The sequence below is a fragment of the Hypomesus transpacificus genome, chromosome 23, assembly GCF_021917145.1.
Source record: "Hypomesus transpacificus isolate Combined female chromosome 23, fHypTra1, whole genome shotgun sequence".
NCBI lineage: Eukaryota > Metazoa > Chordata > Actinopteri > Osmeriformes > Osmeridae > Hypomesus > Hypomesus transpacificus.
In genome coordinates, this window is record NC_061082.1 from 7,092,373 (window position 1) to 7,108,120 (window position 15,748).

The following is a 15,748-nucleotide window of genomic DNA, read 5'->3' on the forward strand; positions in this document are numbered from 1 at the left end:
TGTTTGCTTGATTCACAGTGAAAAGACAACACATGGAAGCAGGTGTATTTTCAAATGTCAGTTTTTAATGTGAAAACTTAAACCTGAGCAGTTACGTTAGCCCTTAGTTTGGGACTACCAATTGTTAATAAACGTTAAGAAATACCTCTTTATCGATTTAATTAACAATGAAATTCTGTTCAAACTTCACATGTATTCTAGATAAGAAGGACCGGGATGCAGCTACCAGCCCTGCAGGAGCAAGGCTGAAATGTAAACACACCTTGACAGGCGAGATCTGATTGGATCGTGTCACTGCAGCAAGCGGTGGGTGTGTTCAGCAGGGCGCGGCACTGAGGGGCACAGCTGATAGGAACAGAGCGCCTGGAACAGCCAAGCCTCTGGTGATGTAATGAAGCACTGTTGTCCTATTGCAGTCAGTCCTCTGGGGGACATTCAGTGCGTGGCACCCTGCTGAGAGCCATCCACACGCCAGCAGCCTTGATTGGGCCCCCCCACTCCCCAAACCCTCCCACCCTCGCCAACGTTACCGCCCCCGAAAAGTCCAGCCCAGCCAATCACACGCTCCACAATATGGAAAAGCCATAAGAACACGCAGTGATTTCAAACAGTCATTCATTTGGCCAATAATTCACACTATAGCCCTCTGTTCGATCCCTCTGTCTCTCGAATTCCACATAGCAGCAGAGAACAGCTGTAAGGAACGGCAATATCCATACCCAGAGAAGATACAGGAGAACATAGAGAGAGAGAAAGAAAGAAAGAGAGAGGGGGGAGCAGGTGTGGACCTGAACTCTCGTTAGTGGTTAAATAACACACCCACATTTCAACACCCTTTCTCCTAAACCAAGAAATGGCGTGCTTTGTGCAATTGTTAGTATGGAAGCCCAAGGGGACAGGTGCCAACAGTGTTGTGGTGGAGCTCTGGGTCACCACTCATATAAAGTCTTTGGGTGGCAGACTCTGGGTAAAGATGGGGCCAGGGCTGGGGCTGGGGCTGGGGCTGAGGCCAGGGCTGGGGCTGGAGGAGCGGCTGAGGCCGGGGGAGTCCATCAGACTGATGTCAGGTAGGCTGGAGGTAACAGACTGGATCTCCCGGTCGGAAAAGTCATCGTCATCTGGCGGGAACCTGCGACTGTGGCTCACCACAACACTGGCATACAGAGACACAGTCAGCATGAACTTGGCGTACAGCAGAATCTATTATGTGGTGTGTTTATCAGAATTAGAAGGGATTTTATTCGCCATGAATGTTTGCACAAACAAGGAATTTACTTTGGCAGGGAGGTGCATACATTAAACATATAGGAATATTGGAACTCAAATATGTGGACTAACTATACAAATATGTGGACTAACTATACAGAGATATCTGGGAGAGAGCTCACCTGGATCTGCTGAGCTCTTGTCTGGGAACATAGCTGCTCTTGGACCACTAAGAAACAGCATCACCAAGAGGGTTAATGCATGTCTACCATGTGGTAAATGGAGAAAAACACTGAGACAAGGGTACTCACTATGTGCGCGGGATCTGAGGTGCCTAGATGAACTCCTTTCTGACACAGAGTCTTCAGTAGATGGATCCCTAGATGCAAACACAAACCTGCAATTACTGTGGAGCTCCCTTCACCGAGGGGCTGCCAGACCGTGAGGGGGGAAACACCCACAAATGCATGAAAAACACACACAAAACACACACACACACCTTTGCTCCCGTTTTGGCTGTATTTCTGCCCCCACTGGTCGAGGAGGATGTTGAGGTAGCGCGAGTGCTCGAAGAAGCGGAGGTAGTGAGACGAGGTGGGGGAGGGGAAGATGCGCTGGAAGTCTCCTTTCCGACACAGCTCGTCCTCCGTCTGGGCCAGGACACGCACGTCCTCGGGTGTCAACACGTCCAGCACGGACGACAACAAGGCCTGACGGCAGGAGAACACACACACGCCACATCTCTGTACAGTAGTCGTCGCACAGGCCTGGGATGTAGAGCGATCCATGTGCCACCAGTATGTGTGTGCGTGAGTGCGTGTGTGTCTACCTGGTCTGTAAAGCGCTGGCTCAGGTAGAAGGCTCGTTTGACTTTCTCATCAGTAGACAGTTCAGATCTGGATCTCTCCCGTGTCCCTCCACACACACTACACACACACACACACACACACACACATACAGTCCAGCGCATCAGAAAACACACACACAGCAGGTGCCAGAAAAAAGAAAGAGTAAAACAAAGGGGAAAAGGGGCGTAGGGAGGAAGAAAGAAATGTACAAATTCAGATTATTTATAAACGTCAGGAATAAAACTAATATTGAGTGTGTCCCTCTGTGCTGGAGGACAGTCAGGGTGCGATGCTACAGTCTGACCTGCTGGTGGAGCTAGAGGCACTGCTGCAGGACGGGACCACGTCGTCCCTCTGAGGAAGAACGAAGCCGGCCAGGTTCAACACGTCCCTGATCATCTGACCCTTGATGGCCACGTCCAGAGCCGTGTTAGAGTGGAGGCTGGGGAGAAGCAGGGTGATGTGAATACACACACACATAATAATGACATACACACACACTCACACTATGGTCTTTCTCTAACATACACACACACACTCACACTATGGTCTTTCTCTAACATACACACACACACTCACACTATGGTCTTTCTCTAACATACACACACACACTCACACTATGGTCTTTCTCTAACATACACACACACACTCACACTATGGTCTTTCTCTAACATTCACACACACACTCACACTATGGTCTTTCTCTAACATACACACACACTATGGTCTTTCTCTAACATACACACACACACTCACTATGGTCTTTCTCTAACATACACACACACACACTCACACTATGGTCTTTCTCTAACATACACACACACACACTCACACTATGGTCTTTCTCTAACATACACACATACACACACACTCACACTATGGTCTTTCTCTAACATACACACACACACACACACACTATGGTCTTTCTCTAACATACACACACACACACACACTATGGTCTTTCTCTAACATACACACACACACTCACACTATGGTCTTTCTCTAACATACACACACACACTCACACTATGGTCTTTCTCTAACATACACACACACACTCACACTATGGTCTTTCTCTAACATACACACACACACTCACACTATGGTCTTTCTCTAACATACACACACACACTATGGTCTTTCTCTAACATACACACACACACTCACACTATGGTCTTTCTCTAACATACACACACACACTCACACTATGGTCTTTCTCTAACATACACACACACACTCACACTATGGTCTTTCTCTAACATACACACACACACTCACACTATGGTCTTTCTCTAACATACACACACACACTCACACTATGGTCTTTCTCTAACATACACACACACACTCACACTATGGTCTTTCTCTAACATACACACACACACTCACACTATGGTCTTTCTCTAACATACACACACACACTCACACTATGGTCTTTCTCTAACATACACACACACACTCACACTATGGTCTTTCTCTAACATACACACACACACTCACACTATGGTCTTTCTCTAACATACACACACACACTCACACTATGGTCTTTCTCTAACATACACACACACACTCACACTATGGTCTTTCTCTAACATACACACACACACTCACACTATGGTCTTTCTCTAACATACACACACACACTCACACTATGGTCTTTCTCTAACATACACACACACACTCACACTATGGTCTTTCTCTAACATACACACACACACTCACACTATGGTCTTTCTCTAACATACACACACACACTCACACTATGGTCTTTCTCTAACATACACACACACACTCACACTATGGTCTTTCTCTAACATACACACACACACTCACACTATGGTCTTTCTCTAACATACACACACACACTCACACTATGGTCTTTCTCTAACATACACACACACACTCACACTATGGTCTTTCTCTAACATACACACACACTCACACACTATGGTCTTTCTCTAACATACACACACACACTCACACTATGGTCTTTCTCTAACATACACACACACTCACACACTATGGTCTTTCTCTAACATACACACACACACTCACACTATGGTCTTTCTCTAACATACACACACACACTCACACTATGGTCTTTCTCTAACATACACACACACACTCACACTATGGTCTTTCTCTAACATACACACACACACTCACACTATGGTCTTTCTCTAACATACACACACACACTCACACTATGGTCTTTCTCTAACATACACACACACACTCACACTATGGTCTTTCTCTAACATACACACACACACTCACACTATGGTCTTTCTCTAACATACACACACACACTCACACTATGGTCTTTCTCTAACATACACACACACACTCACACTATGGTCTTTCTCTAACATACACACACACACTCACACTATGGTCTTTCTCTAACATACAGTGCCCTCCAAAAGTATTGGAACAGTGAGGCAAATTCCTTTATTTTTGCTGTAGACTGAAAACATTTGGGCTTGACATCAAATAATGAACGTGAGACCAGAGATCAACGTTTCAGCTTTTATTTCCAGGTATTTACATCAAGATCTGATGCACAACTAAGAAAATATCACATTTTGTTTGAATCCACCCATTTGTCATGTGATCAAAAGTATTGGAACAGATATACTTAAAACATATTTAAGTGAATAAGACTTAATATTTAGTTGCAAATCCTTTGCTTTCAATAACTGCAGCAAGTCTGTGACCCATTGACGTCACCAAACTTTTGCATTCTTCCTTTTTGATGCTTTCCCAGGCTTTCACTGCAGCCTCTTTCAGTTGTTGTTTGTTTTGTGGGGTTCCTCCCTTCAGTCTCCTCTTAAGCAGGTAAAATGCATGCTCTATAGGGTTTAAGTCTGGAGATTGACTTGGCCAGTCTAATACCTTCCATTTCTTGCCCCTGATGAACTCCTTTGTTGTTTTGGCAGTGTGTTTTGGGTCATTATCTTGCTGCATGATGAAGGCTCTGCCAATCAGTTTGGTTGCATCTTTCCTTAAATTGGCAGACAAAATGTTTCTGTAGACTTCCGAGTTCATTTTGCTGCTGCCATCATGTGTTACATCCTCAATGAAGATTAATGAGCCCGTCCCAGAAGAAGCCATGCAAGCCCAAGCCATGACATTACCTCCACCGTGTTTCACAGATGAGCTTGTGTGTTTGGGATCATGAGCAGTTCCTTTCTTTCTCCAAACTTTAGCCTTTCCATCACTTTGGTAAAAGTTAATCTTTGTCTCATCAGTCCATAAAACTTTGTCCCAGAATTTTTGAGGTTCATCTCTGTACTTTTTGGCAAATTCCAGCCTGGCCTTCCTATTCTTCTTGCTAATGAGTGGTTTGCATCTTCTGGTGTAGCCCTTGTACTTTTGTTCATGAAGTCTTCTGCGAACAGTAGATAGTGATACCTTCACTCCTGCCATCTGGAGGTTGTTGCTGATCTCACTAACAGTTGTTTTAGGGTCTTTCTTTACAGCTCTCACAATGTTTCTGTCATCAACTGCTGATGTTTTCCTTGGTCTACCTGTTCGACGTCTGTTACTTAGTACACCAGTAGTTTTCTTCTTCTTCAGGACATTCCAAATGGTTGTACTGGCTATGGCCAATGTTTCTGCAATGGCTCTGATTGATTTTCCATCTTCTCTAAGACTCACAATTGCTTGTTTTTCACCCAAAGACAGCGCTCTGGTTTTCATGTTGTTTTCACCTCTGAATACAGTCTGCATAGACAAAACCTATCTTACCCAATCTGAACCTGAGTGTAGACATTCAGTGGTATTTATTGATTGAATAATGTATGTAATAGGACACACCTGGGCAACAAAACACACCTGTCAGTCACATGTTCCAATACTTTTGCTCACGTGACAAATGGGTGGGTTCGAACAAAAAGGTGATATTTTCTAATTTGGGCATCAGATCCTGATGTAAATACCTGGAAATAAAAGCTGAAACGTTGATCTCTGGTTTCACATTCATCGTTTGATGTCAAGCCCAAATGTTTTCAGTCTACAGCAAAAATAAAGGAATTGGCCTCACTGTTCCAATACTTTTGGAGGGCACTGTACACACACCGTGTACCTGGGTGAGATGTTGACTTCCAGAACCCAGGGTTTGAGGTTCTCGTCCAGCATGATGTCAAAGCCAAACAGCTCGTGGCAGCTGTATGGAGAGCGCAGGTTCATCTTCACCAGGCTGTTCACGTACGGATCCGACCTGCGACACAACACACACCTTTAGACTGGAGCCCTACAGTCGCTTTCATTCCTCTTTTTCTGACTAACATCCAAAAGACTGACGATCCTTTCCACTCCCTAGGAACGTACGCAATGATGGTTTTGATGACAATGTCCTTGATCTTCTCCCAGATCACAGTGGTGTTGACCCCCTTGGACCCCAGGTACTGCCAGAGTGCCTTCAAGGCCCTGTACAAACACAGACAGAGACACACACTGGTTACTATCTAACAGTGAGTCACTGTCTGGTATCCCATCATCAGCCTGGGCCTCAGAGCTGGTCCCCTCACCACTTGTGTCCCTGACAGGCCGTGTTGTCACTGTTGCTCTGGTACTCTGAGTTCTTCTTGTTGACGCTGTAGTTGGTCAGGTGCATGAACTTGTTCCCCAGACTCTTCGTGGAAGAGGAGTACCTGCGGGGTGAAACACCCAGGATGTTACCGGGGGGAAGGGGGGTGGCCAGGGAGGAGGCCAGGGAGCAGGACAGGGAGCGGGACAGGAAGGAGGCCAGGGAGCAGGACAGGGAGGAGGCCAGGGAGCAGGACAGGGAGCAGGACAGGGAGCGGGACAGGAAGGAGGCCAGGGAGCGGGTCAGGGAGGAGGACAGGGAGCGGGACAGGAAGGAGGCCAGGGAGCAGGACAGGGAGCAGGACAGGGAGGAGGCCAGGGAGCAGGACAGGGAGCAGGACAGGGAGCGGGACAGGAAGGAGGCCAGGGAGCGGGTCAGGGAGGAGGCCAGGGAGAGGGCCAGGGAGAGGGCCAGGGAGCAGAACAGGGAGGAGGCCAGGGAGGAGGCCCTGGAGGAGGCCAGGGAGCAGAACAGGGAGGAGGCCAGGGAGGAGGCCATGGCAGTGTCCCTGGTGGAAGGTGCTCTTACTTGCAGCTGGCGAAGCGGACCAGGCCGTCTGAAAAGATGTAGATCCTCAGGGGGTCGTAGGAGGACACGTACACGTAGATACGCAGGTCAAACTTGTTCCCGCTGATGAGGTAGGGCTTGTGGAGATACCTACAACACACAATACTAACTTTAGTTCCCCAAGCTCCAAAACAGGCCACACACTGACCGGAGTACACATCCTGCTAGTGAGTGAAACCCACGGCATCCAGTGCTTACTTCTGGACCAGGAGAGGTCTCTTGCGAGGCATCTGGCTCCACTTGTGGATCACCTGGATGCCGATCCCCCTGGCGGAGGCAGGCTGGTGATGAGAGAGAAGGAATCTGTCAGCAACCTGTTACCATGTTCCAATACCTACGGTACTATAATGTCAATGTGCTGACGCATGGAGGGGAGGAGAGGAAGGAATGGAGGGTTAGATATTGATGGACAGACGTGTGTACCGGTTTAATGATCCACTTCTGCCGGCTGCTGCCGTCCTCCCAGGCCTTCTTCAGCTGCTTGATGTCCTGCGGCAGCACAAACGAGCGCGGGAAGAAGCCAAAGTCTCTCTTGCCAAAGCGTGCCTGCATCTTGGACAGGTTCCTCCACAGCCGGTCCTTCCTGCCGATCTGGAAGGACCCGGGGAAGTGGTTGAGCTGCCGGGGAGGGGAGCAGAGACACACGGTCACACCTCCACACAAGGACTGAGAGACACACGGTCACACCTCCACACAAGGACTGAGAGACACACGGTCACACCTCCACACAAGGACTGAGAGACACACGGTCACACCTCCACACAAGGACTGAGAGACACACGGTCACACCTCCACACAAGGACTGAGAGACACACGGTCACACCTCCACACAAGGACTGAGAGACACACGGTCACACCTCCACACAAGGACTGAGAGACACACGGTCACACCTCCACACAAGGACTGAGAGACACACGGTCACACCTCCACACAAGGACTGAGAGACACACGGTCACACCTCCACACAAGGACTGAGAGACGCACGGTCACACCTCCACACAAGGACTGAGAGACGCACGGTCACACCTCCACACAAGGACTGAGAGACACACGGTCACACCGCCACACAAGGACTGAGAGACACACGGTCACACCTCCACACAAGGACTGAGAGACACACGGTCACACCTCCACACAAGGACTGAGAGACACACGGTCACACCTCCACACAAGGACTGAGAGACACACGGTCACACCTCCACACAAGGACTGAGAGACACACGGTCACACCTCCACACAAGGACTGAGAGACACACGGTCACACCTCCACACAAGGACTGAGAGACACACGGTCACACCTCCACACAAGGACTGAGAGACACACGGTCACACCTCCACACAAGGACTGAGAGACACACGGTCACACCTCCACACAAGGACTGAGAGACACACGGTCACACCTCCACACAAGGACTGAGAGACACACGGTCACACCTCCACACAAGGACTGAGAGACACACGGTCACACCTCCACACAAGGACTGAGAGACACACGGTCACACCTCCACAAGGACTGAGAGACACACGGTCACACCTCCACACAAGGACTGAGAGACACACGGTCACACCTCCACACAAGGACTCAGAGACACACGGTCACACCTCCACACAAGGACTGAGAGACACACGGTCACACCTCCACACAAGGACTGAGAGACACACGGTCACACCTCCACACAAGGACTGAGAGACACACGGTCACACCTCCACACAAGGACTGAGAGACACACGGTCACACCTCCACACAAGGACTGAGAGACACACGGTCACACCTCCACACAAGGACTTTGACAGCGGCGGAGGTCTGTTTTCAAAACGTGGGTGTGACAGATTTTCTTTTCTTTTTTATAGAACTGAGGATGCGGCCAATAAACATAATTTTCTTCATAAGAAATGATGGGAGGAGACAAATCTGCAGTTTCCCCGCCCAGAAAAGTGGATGTATAATCTACCCCCTTAGACTTTGCTGTCTTTCTATTCCGTAGGTGCAGATGCCGATTCTTTGACTCACCTTCTGGTATTCTCGAATGGCCTTGAAACAAGGAGACTTCATGTGGTGACCCCAACACCCCAGCCAGTCATGGCTTCCTACAGTCACACAACAAAGGGATTTCATTTAGAGTCTCAACCATCTTTACCAGGGCGTTTCACAAGGGCGTGCGAGAACTCACTCTTGGTGACTTTGAAGTTTGAGCGGGTGATGGTGTTTTTCACCACGTTGGGTGTCACCGAGCTCATCTTCCATTTCAGGAGGTGTCTCTGCTCCAGTGGCAACAGCTCCACTGCAGGACAGAAACACAATACAGCCACAGAGGCATCTCACTACCAATGACCAGAACAACGACAGAAACACCACACTGCAAAACCAGGAAAGAAACACCACTCTATTCTCTCGAGCTATAGAGGTACCTGCCTGGACCAATTTGTGACTACTAAGCATTTAGGTCTAATGTAGATGCCTTTCAGTTTGATATTTAGTCTTAGCAAGTGTTCAGGAAACCATCCTAAAAATATCCTGTGTTACTGGAACTTTACCCAGAACCAACAATCCTATTGACAGTATGTAGATGTAGTTGTAGGATCCCCTGTGGAATGTTGTGTTGGAGCTGTCATGTGGTGCCTGCAGTGTCGGAGGCTGTAGCTCCGGGTCTGACCTCTCTCGTTGTCGGTGCTGAAGTACAGTGTGGGGGGGACGTGGGGGAACATGCTGGGCACCAGAGCTGGCTTCTCCTCCCTCTCATCCTCCACCTCGGACGACATTGGCTCCTCAATACTGACACACACACACACACACAGACACCCGAGTCAGAGAAAGACACAAGAAGGCCTTGGGAAGAGGGGTTGATTGGTCGAGATACGCCCAACTAATTACAGCGTAGGTTTAGAATGACAAGCGATTTCAATCATGTTATACAATTACAACATGAGTAGGAAACCCAGCGATGTCATCCAGAGACAGTGAGTGGACTATTTCTGTCAGGAACCAGAACTCTGTTAGCTACAGCCCTCTCACAGCACAGTGTAAGACAGCCAGAACAGGGAGCAGGTAAAAAAAAAAATGAAGAAAAAAAAACGACTTTGAAAAAGGTTTGAACCACAAACTTCACGTTAAACCGAGTCACCTCTTACTGCTTTGATAACTGTTGAAATTAGAGAGAAAAGCAGTAGCATACCCACTGCTTAATCATCCATAACAAGGACAAAAGAATACAAGCGTACGCAAAGTTAGCATGAAAGTCGTCCTTGGCACAGAGTCAAAGCCATATCTTCTGGATGGAACACTACTTACCACACTAACGAGTAAACAAGAATACATTATCTAACAACCACCACGACAGCTACTACTGGTGACTGCAACAAGAACAAAAAACAGGGTTCTTGGGTGACCCGTCAGGAGAAAGAGAACTCACATGACAGTCATGAAGGATGGGAAACGTTATCCTGGTCTCGTCTTCAAAAAACACCCGTCTTAACTGACAGTAAATCCCATTGACTCTGACCTGGAACTATACTCTACTCAACGCAGCCTTCAGCTTTGAGGTGAGGGGAGTCCAAAAAAACCTGCAGCCCGATACCTATCAACTATTCACCCAGTACGTCATGCCATGACAATGATCCCACAGGCCCAGCACTATTTGGTCACAGAATCACGCCCCCCCCCCCTGGCCACTATGGAAGGGACAGTCCCACTCTTATCACTGATTGACAATTGGGAGACCTTTCCACTAGCCTCTGTGCTTTCAGTCTTTTCAATACCCCCCAAACTGCCAGAACAATAATAAAAAGTTCAATTCTCTCCTGGGTTTTTGTGGTTGGCAGGGAGATGTCAGGTGTTGTGGTCAGGGAGGTGCATAGAGGTGGAGTGAAAGGCTCTTCTACAGAGATCTAGACACAGTGGAATGAAAACAGGGGCTGACGACGATCCTTCATCCATCATTGGATGTCTTGATGTGTGAGATCTCCTCACACTGACCTTTGTTGGCCAAAAATCTTTTTGGAGTTTGTAACCCGGTTTGCTCTATAGGTTCTACAGTCATGGTTTATCTGGTACAAAACATGACCTATATGACCCTACCATCCAGCATCAACATCAGTTCAAACAGAACATCTTCCCTGCAAACCAGACAATGTTTTCCAGGACATGATTTAAAACATGAGAAAGGGGACTTTCACAATTAAAACATGTAGAAATATAAGGCATGTTAATCAAACAGATGAATCAGTTCTGTTCCACAGCAGAGACTCATGAGCAGACTTACTGAGAAAATGCTGACATGGAGGCCGTGGACGAAGAGTAATTCATGGAAGAGCAATCAGATCCATCTGGAATACAAAAACAATATTATGTTTCATTGCCCCATAAACTCAAGACTGGTATGCACAAGCCCCATACAAAAAAAAAACTTGAACACTACAAACACTGTTTCACAAGTATGTATACTTTGGCCATAAAGTGGCCCGACTATTAACATGTCATCTACCCAAGTATGCATGTTAACACACTGTTAAGCATTACCCTCATCACTGCTGTCACCTTCCAGAACATCCTGGAACTCCCCGTCCTCATCCTGCAACATGGCTTCACTCTCCAGGCTGAGCACAGAGAAGAACATTACATTTAGATTTCCATATGTTTTTTGGAGTTTTTCCTTGTGTTCTTTGAGGGTTTAGGTTGAGGCGCAGTTTTATGGGCGTATGTGAAGCCCTCTGTGACATGCTTGCGTGTAAAAAGGGCTATACAAATAAATTGGATTTGATATGGTAACAAAGCAGGAATATCAAACACACGTCACACACAGCACAACATAGACCTGTCAGGGGACTCCCAACTCACCCTGAGGCGAGATCCCACTCTGTTGGCAGCTGTTCCTCTAGTGGTGGGGATGGAGACGAGCCTGGCGATTTGGCAGGGCCCCCCTCCCTGGTGAGGTGTATGGCAGATATCTGAGTGGTCACTGAGCCCACAGAGGGTGTGGGAGGAGACCCCGACACTGTGTCGGAGCTCTCCTGGGTGGCACGAGGACTAGCGCTGGCCTGGGTAGTAGGAACCTCTGGATTAAAGGCTGGGGAGGCACACGTCCCTGTGGTGGAGAGCTCCCAGGTCTCCATGGGCTCCACAGAGGAGGCCTGCTGGACCGTGCTGGTAAGGCAGAGTGGTGAAGGTTTGGCTGGGATACTGTGACAACTAGGACTGAGGTTGGTAGCTTTGGCATGTGCACTTTTTTCTCCATTAACAGCTCGACCGTTTACAACGCTCTTGTTCCTAGCATGGGAGACTGTGCTCTGGGTCAGTTTCCTTACAGCTTCGGTGAACACCACGTCCGAGGTGACCTTGTGGATCCCTCCAGTAGGACGACCTTCCCCTCCATGGGAGGTACAGACCAGCGCGTGCTCCTTAACCCCTTCCATGTCTGCCGTCACCCCATTCTCAAACTGCAAGGTGTCCTTGAGCCTCCAGAGGTGGTCCATTGACGCATCCTGGGAAACAGTTCCAACCTCCAATGGCATAGTAAAACGCGTTTTCCCATCCCCTGTGTCACCACCTTGGCAGTAGGATTGGGTAAGCTGAGGGGGCACAGGCTTGGTCGGGTTCTTGGTCCCCTGGCGGGGGCCGTGACAAGGACGGGAAGGCACTTTAAACCTGGTGGTGGTGGAGGTGGGCTTGGTGTTGGCCGCTTTGCCGTGGTCTTTGAGATTCACGCTGCCCCAGGGGGAGGACTGGTTGGTGGGCATGCTGCTTTGAGCTGCCTGGAAAGGTAGCGACGCACCAGGGGAAGAAGCTTTGGATGGGGAAGGACACGTGAGATAGGCACCACTAGCTGCACGCTGGGGCGAAAAAGCCCTTTTCCCCAAAAGCCCAGACCTCAACGTGAATAAATCCAAATTCCACTTAGGTCTGGGATTATTCCGTACAGTCGGCTGCTGTGTGGTCTTGGAGACAGGAACACTTGATTGAGTGTGTCCATTACTAAGCACGTTAGCACAGGTGGCACATGCACTCAAAAGGCGCCCAGCGTGGTTGGCTATGAGAGTGGCTGCAGGCACAGATCTGTAGGCACGTTTAGAACAAACATGAGTCTCAGAGGCACAGTAGGGAGAATCTGTATCCACGCTCAGCTCATCAGGCTGGGCCACATGCTTACAGAAAACTGGGGAGCAGACCTGGGACTTGAAATGGGATTGTTTCTTCTCAACAGGGTCGGTGGGGCGGTGAGGGTTTGCAGCAGATTTGACTCGCACAGTGAAAACTGGTTGGGAGGTCTTCTCATTCAGGTCTTCCGCTTCACTGGAGGCCATCAATTGCCATCATACACCCTGGCATGGGATTTGGCAGACACATCAGGACTACTAGGGGCTCTGCTTGGTTCTGAAAAGACAAAGGCAATGCCTAGAGTTAATTGACACTTATCAAATCAATTCATAAAGGTGCACTTGATATTTGGACAATCAATGCAACTAGCTAGCTATAAATCCAGAGTCTACATGTAATATCATGAAAATGGCATTCATTATATGTCGCTAAAGTATCTAGTGCGACAACTATCTACGTTGGCCTGTGTTCCTAGGTGATATGTCACCAGCCCAAACAGCCATGTGGTACAAATGTGACAGAGCTAGCAAGCCAAGTTAGCTAGCCAAGCTATTCGACAGTGTCGAAATTGCTAACCGTATGCTAGCTAGCTAACTATCTCTAGCCAACTATTGGAATCTGTATGCTGACTTGTCATCGAGGAAAATTATGTTACCTAGCTAGCTAACTGTTGAGTCTTATTTGAAAACTTGTTAGGTAGCTACACTGACAAAATGTCAACTTTAATATCCACATAATGGTGTAGTTATCCAGCTGCTTTACTGAAACCGGGCAACAACGAGGCTGCACTGACGGGGCCTTACCAGCTCAGCTGACTAGCTGGCTATCGAAAAGGGTTAACGCGTTAGCTTAGCTAGCTAACTCCTAGCATCTGGTAGCTAAAGTAGCGTAGCCTTCTTACCTGGTCGCGCTGGTTATCACAAGCGGAAATTACCAGTCAATCAATGTCAGAGAACAAACTTTTACAGAATACCAAATAGCTACGTAATCAGTTGCAACTGAAGATTCAGTGTCTTACCTCACTGAGTCCGACGGGTGACAAAACTACACGGTGCATTCCTTTGCGGTGTGTCTGTCTACCCGCGCTGACAAGGGAATCCCTCCCGCTGGCTGCTGCTGCGTCCCCCTAGCAACCACAGACGCGGAGGCGACTTTTACTTGGGCGGCATAGGTTAAACATAATGCATTTTCTGAAGCCACTTATTGATTAAGAACGAACATAAACCAAACATGCCAGAGGATATATTTAAAGTTTAGTGCGGCATTTTAACCGCGTTGTAACATTTTACATGATTCCACACACTCAAGCCGATGAATTTCGCACAAACGAGACTGCAGCTGGGCTTTTAAAATAGTTTAGTCTAGTGACAGATCTGAGCTCTTCATCAAAAAGAACCTAATACACCTGGTCATTTGACACTCCTTTACAGCAGAAACACGTAACCAACCACCATCTCACACTGAGTGAGGATTAATAATGCATAGTGACAAACCACTTCCAATTCACACAGAGTAGGTCATTCTGCAATGACTCAGCACTCATGATAACGGACACATTCCACTCACAGTATAGGCTACGTAGGAGTCCCAAACCAGCGTTATATTCATATTTTTCTTGACCTAATGTTCGAATGTGACCCATCGATTGTATGGATGGGTCACATTCCGGATGTCACGGAGAGAACTGTTTTTAACACCGGCGTTTTAAGCAGGCGATGTAAGAGATGCAATTGAGACCTGGGCACAAGAGGTCACATATTTTGATAGCTGTTGTCAAAATATGTGACCTCCCTGTTACATGGCTGAAAATGTCTGACAATCCAACTAAACCATGACAGGCACTTAAGACACATTGAATTGAAAGTACAAAGTAGGCAGGCATGAACTGCGTTAATAGAACGCACAGAATGCACTTCCCCGAAGCGTTCCATTAACTTGCACAACGGTGACCCTTAAAGGATTTATGGGGAACTGCACCAAATGTCATGCTTAAGCAGCTGAAAAGGGTAAACAAATTAAATCAAAAGGTCACAAACCCAAGAATGATTATACAAGTTGTATGACACTGTGAGAAACGCGAGTAAACGATTGGCCTAAAGAGACATAAGTAAAATACATAAAAAAAAATACAATAATACAATATGCTACCACACACCGATGGGAATTTGGTTTCATGATTACGTTATTTTTGTTATTACCACTGGATGGCACTATCCATGCTTAACCGGTTTTCATGTTTTCCCACCACAAAAGCCTTCCACCTGTTGGATATTGAGCTACTATGTATTGAATCCCCCCCCCCCCCCCCTTCCATTCCATCCCGTTCTTTCCCTCTCACGCACACACACATGTTGAAAAGAGGGTATACTTGAATCATGTGAATCATGAATAATGCACTGTATGTTCAAAAAGCACTGCCCTCTCTCTGCTCAGCAAAGTGGACA

The 15,748-nt window shown here is 47.7% G+C and overlaps 1 protein-coding gene across 2 annotated transcripts; it reads right to left on the reverse strand.

Annotated features, from left to right (window-relative positions):
- Positions 1–503: 503 nt before the first annotated feature.
- Positions 504–14,770, reverse strand: ttll4 (tubulin tyrosine ligase-like family, member 4). Of its 2 annotated transcripts, none has more exons than XM_047046843.1 (19): positions 14,323–14,770; positions 12,048–13,580; positions 11,730–11,806; positions 11,473–11,536; positions 9,868–9,986; positions 9,385–9,495; positions 9,225–9,301; positions 7,636–7,830; positions 7,411–7,493; positions 7,174–7,302; positions 6,587–6,709; positions 6,387–6,485; positions 6,142–6,276; positions 2,359–2,496; positions 2,036–2,132; positions 1,706–1,916; positions 1,518–1,585; positions 1,389–1,435; positions 504–1,153 (listed from the first exon to the last, which is right to left on the reverse strand). In XM_047046843.1, exons 2-19 carry the CDS (start codon positions 13,508–13,510, stop codon positions 937–939), a joined length of 3,453 nt encoding a protein of 1,150 aa, XP_046902799.1. In that variant the 5' UTR covers positions 13,511–13,580; positions 14,323–14,770; the 3' UTR covers positions 504–936. The 2 variants fall into 2 exon arrangements, with proteins under 2 accessions (XP_046902799.1, XP_046902800.1); XM_047046844.1 differs by lacking the exon at positions 14,323–14,770 and having other exon boundaries at positions 12,048–13,262; positions 13,376–13,582.
- Positions 14,771–15,748: the final 978 nt, after the last annotated feature.

Bases quoted from the DNA above. Each gene is read 5' to 3' on its own strand.
- ttll4 (XM_047046843.1), bottom strand. From the start codon at position 13,510: ATGGCCTCCAGTGAAGCGGAAGACCTGAATGAGAAGACCTCCCAACCA. The intron at 11,807-12,047 runs GTGAGTTGGGAG...CTCTGTGCTCAG, and splicing joins GAGTGGGATCTCGCCTCAGG to CCTGGAGAGTGAAGCCATGT. The intron at 6,486-6,586 runs GTGAGGGGACCA...GTGTTTGTACAG, and splicing joins GCCTGTCAGGGACACAAGTG to GGCCTTGAAGGCACTCTGGC.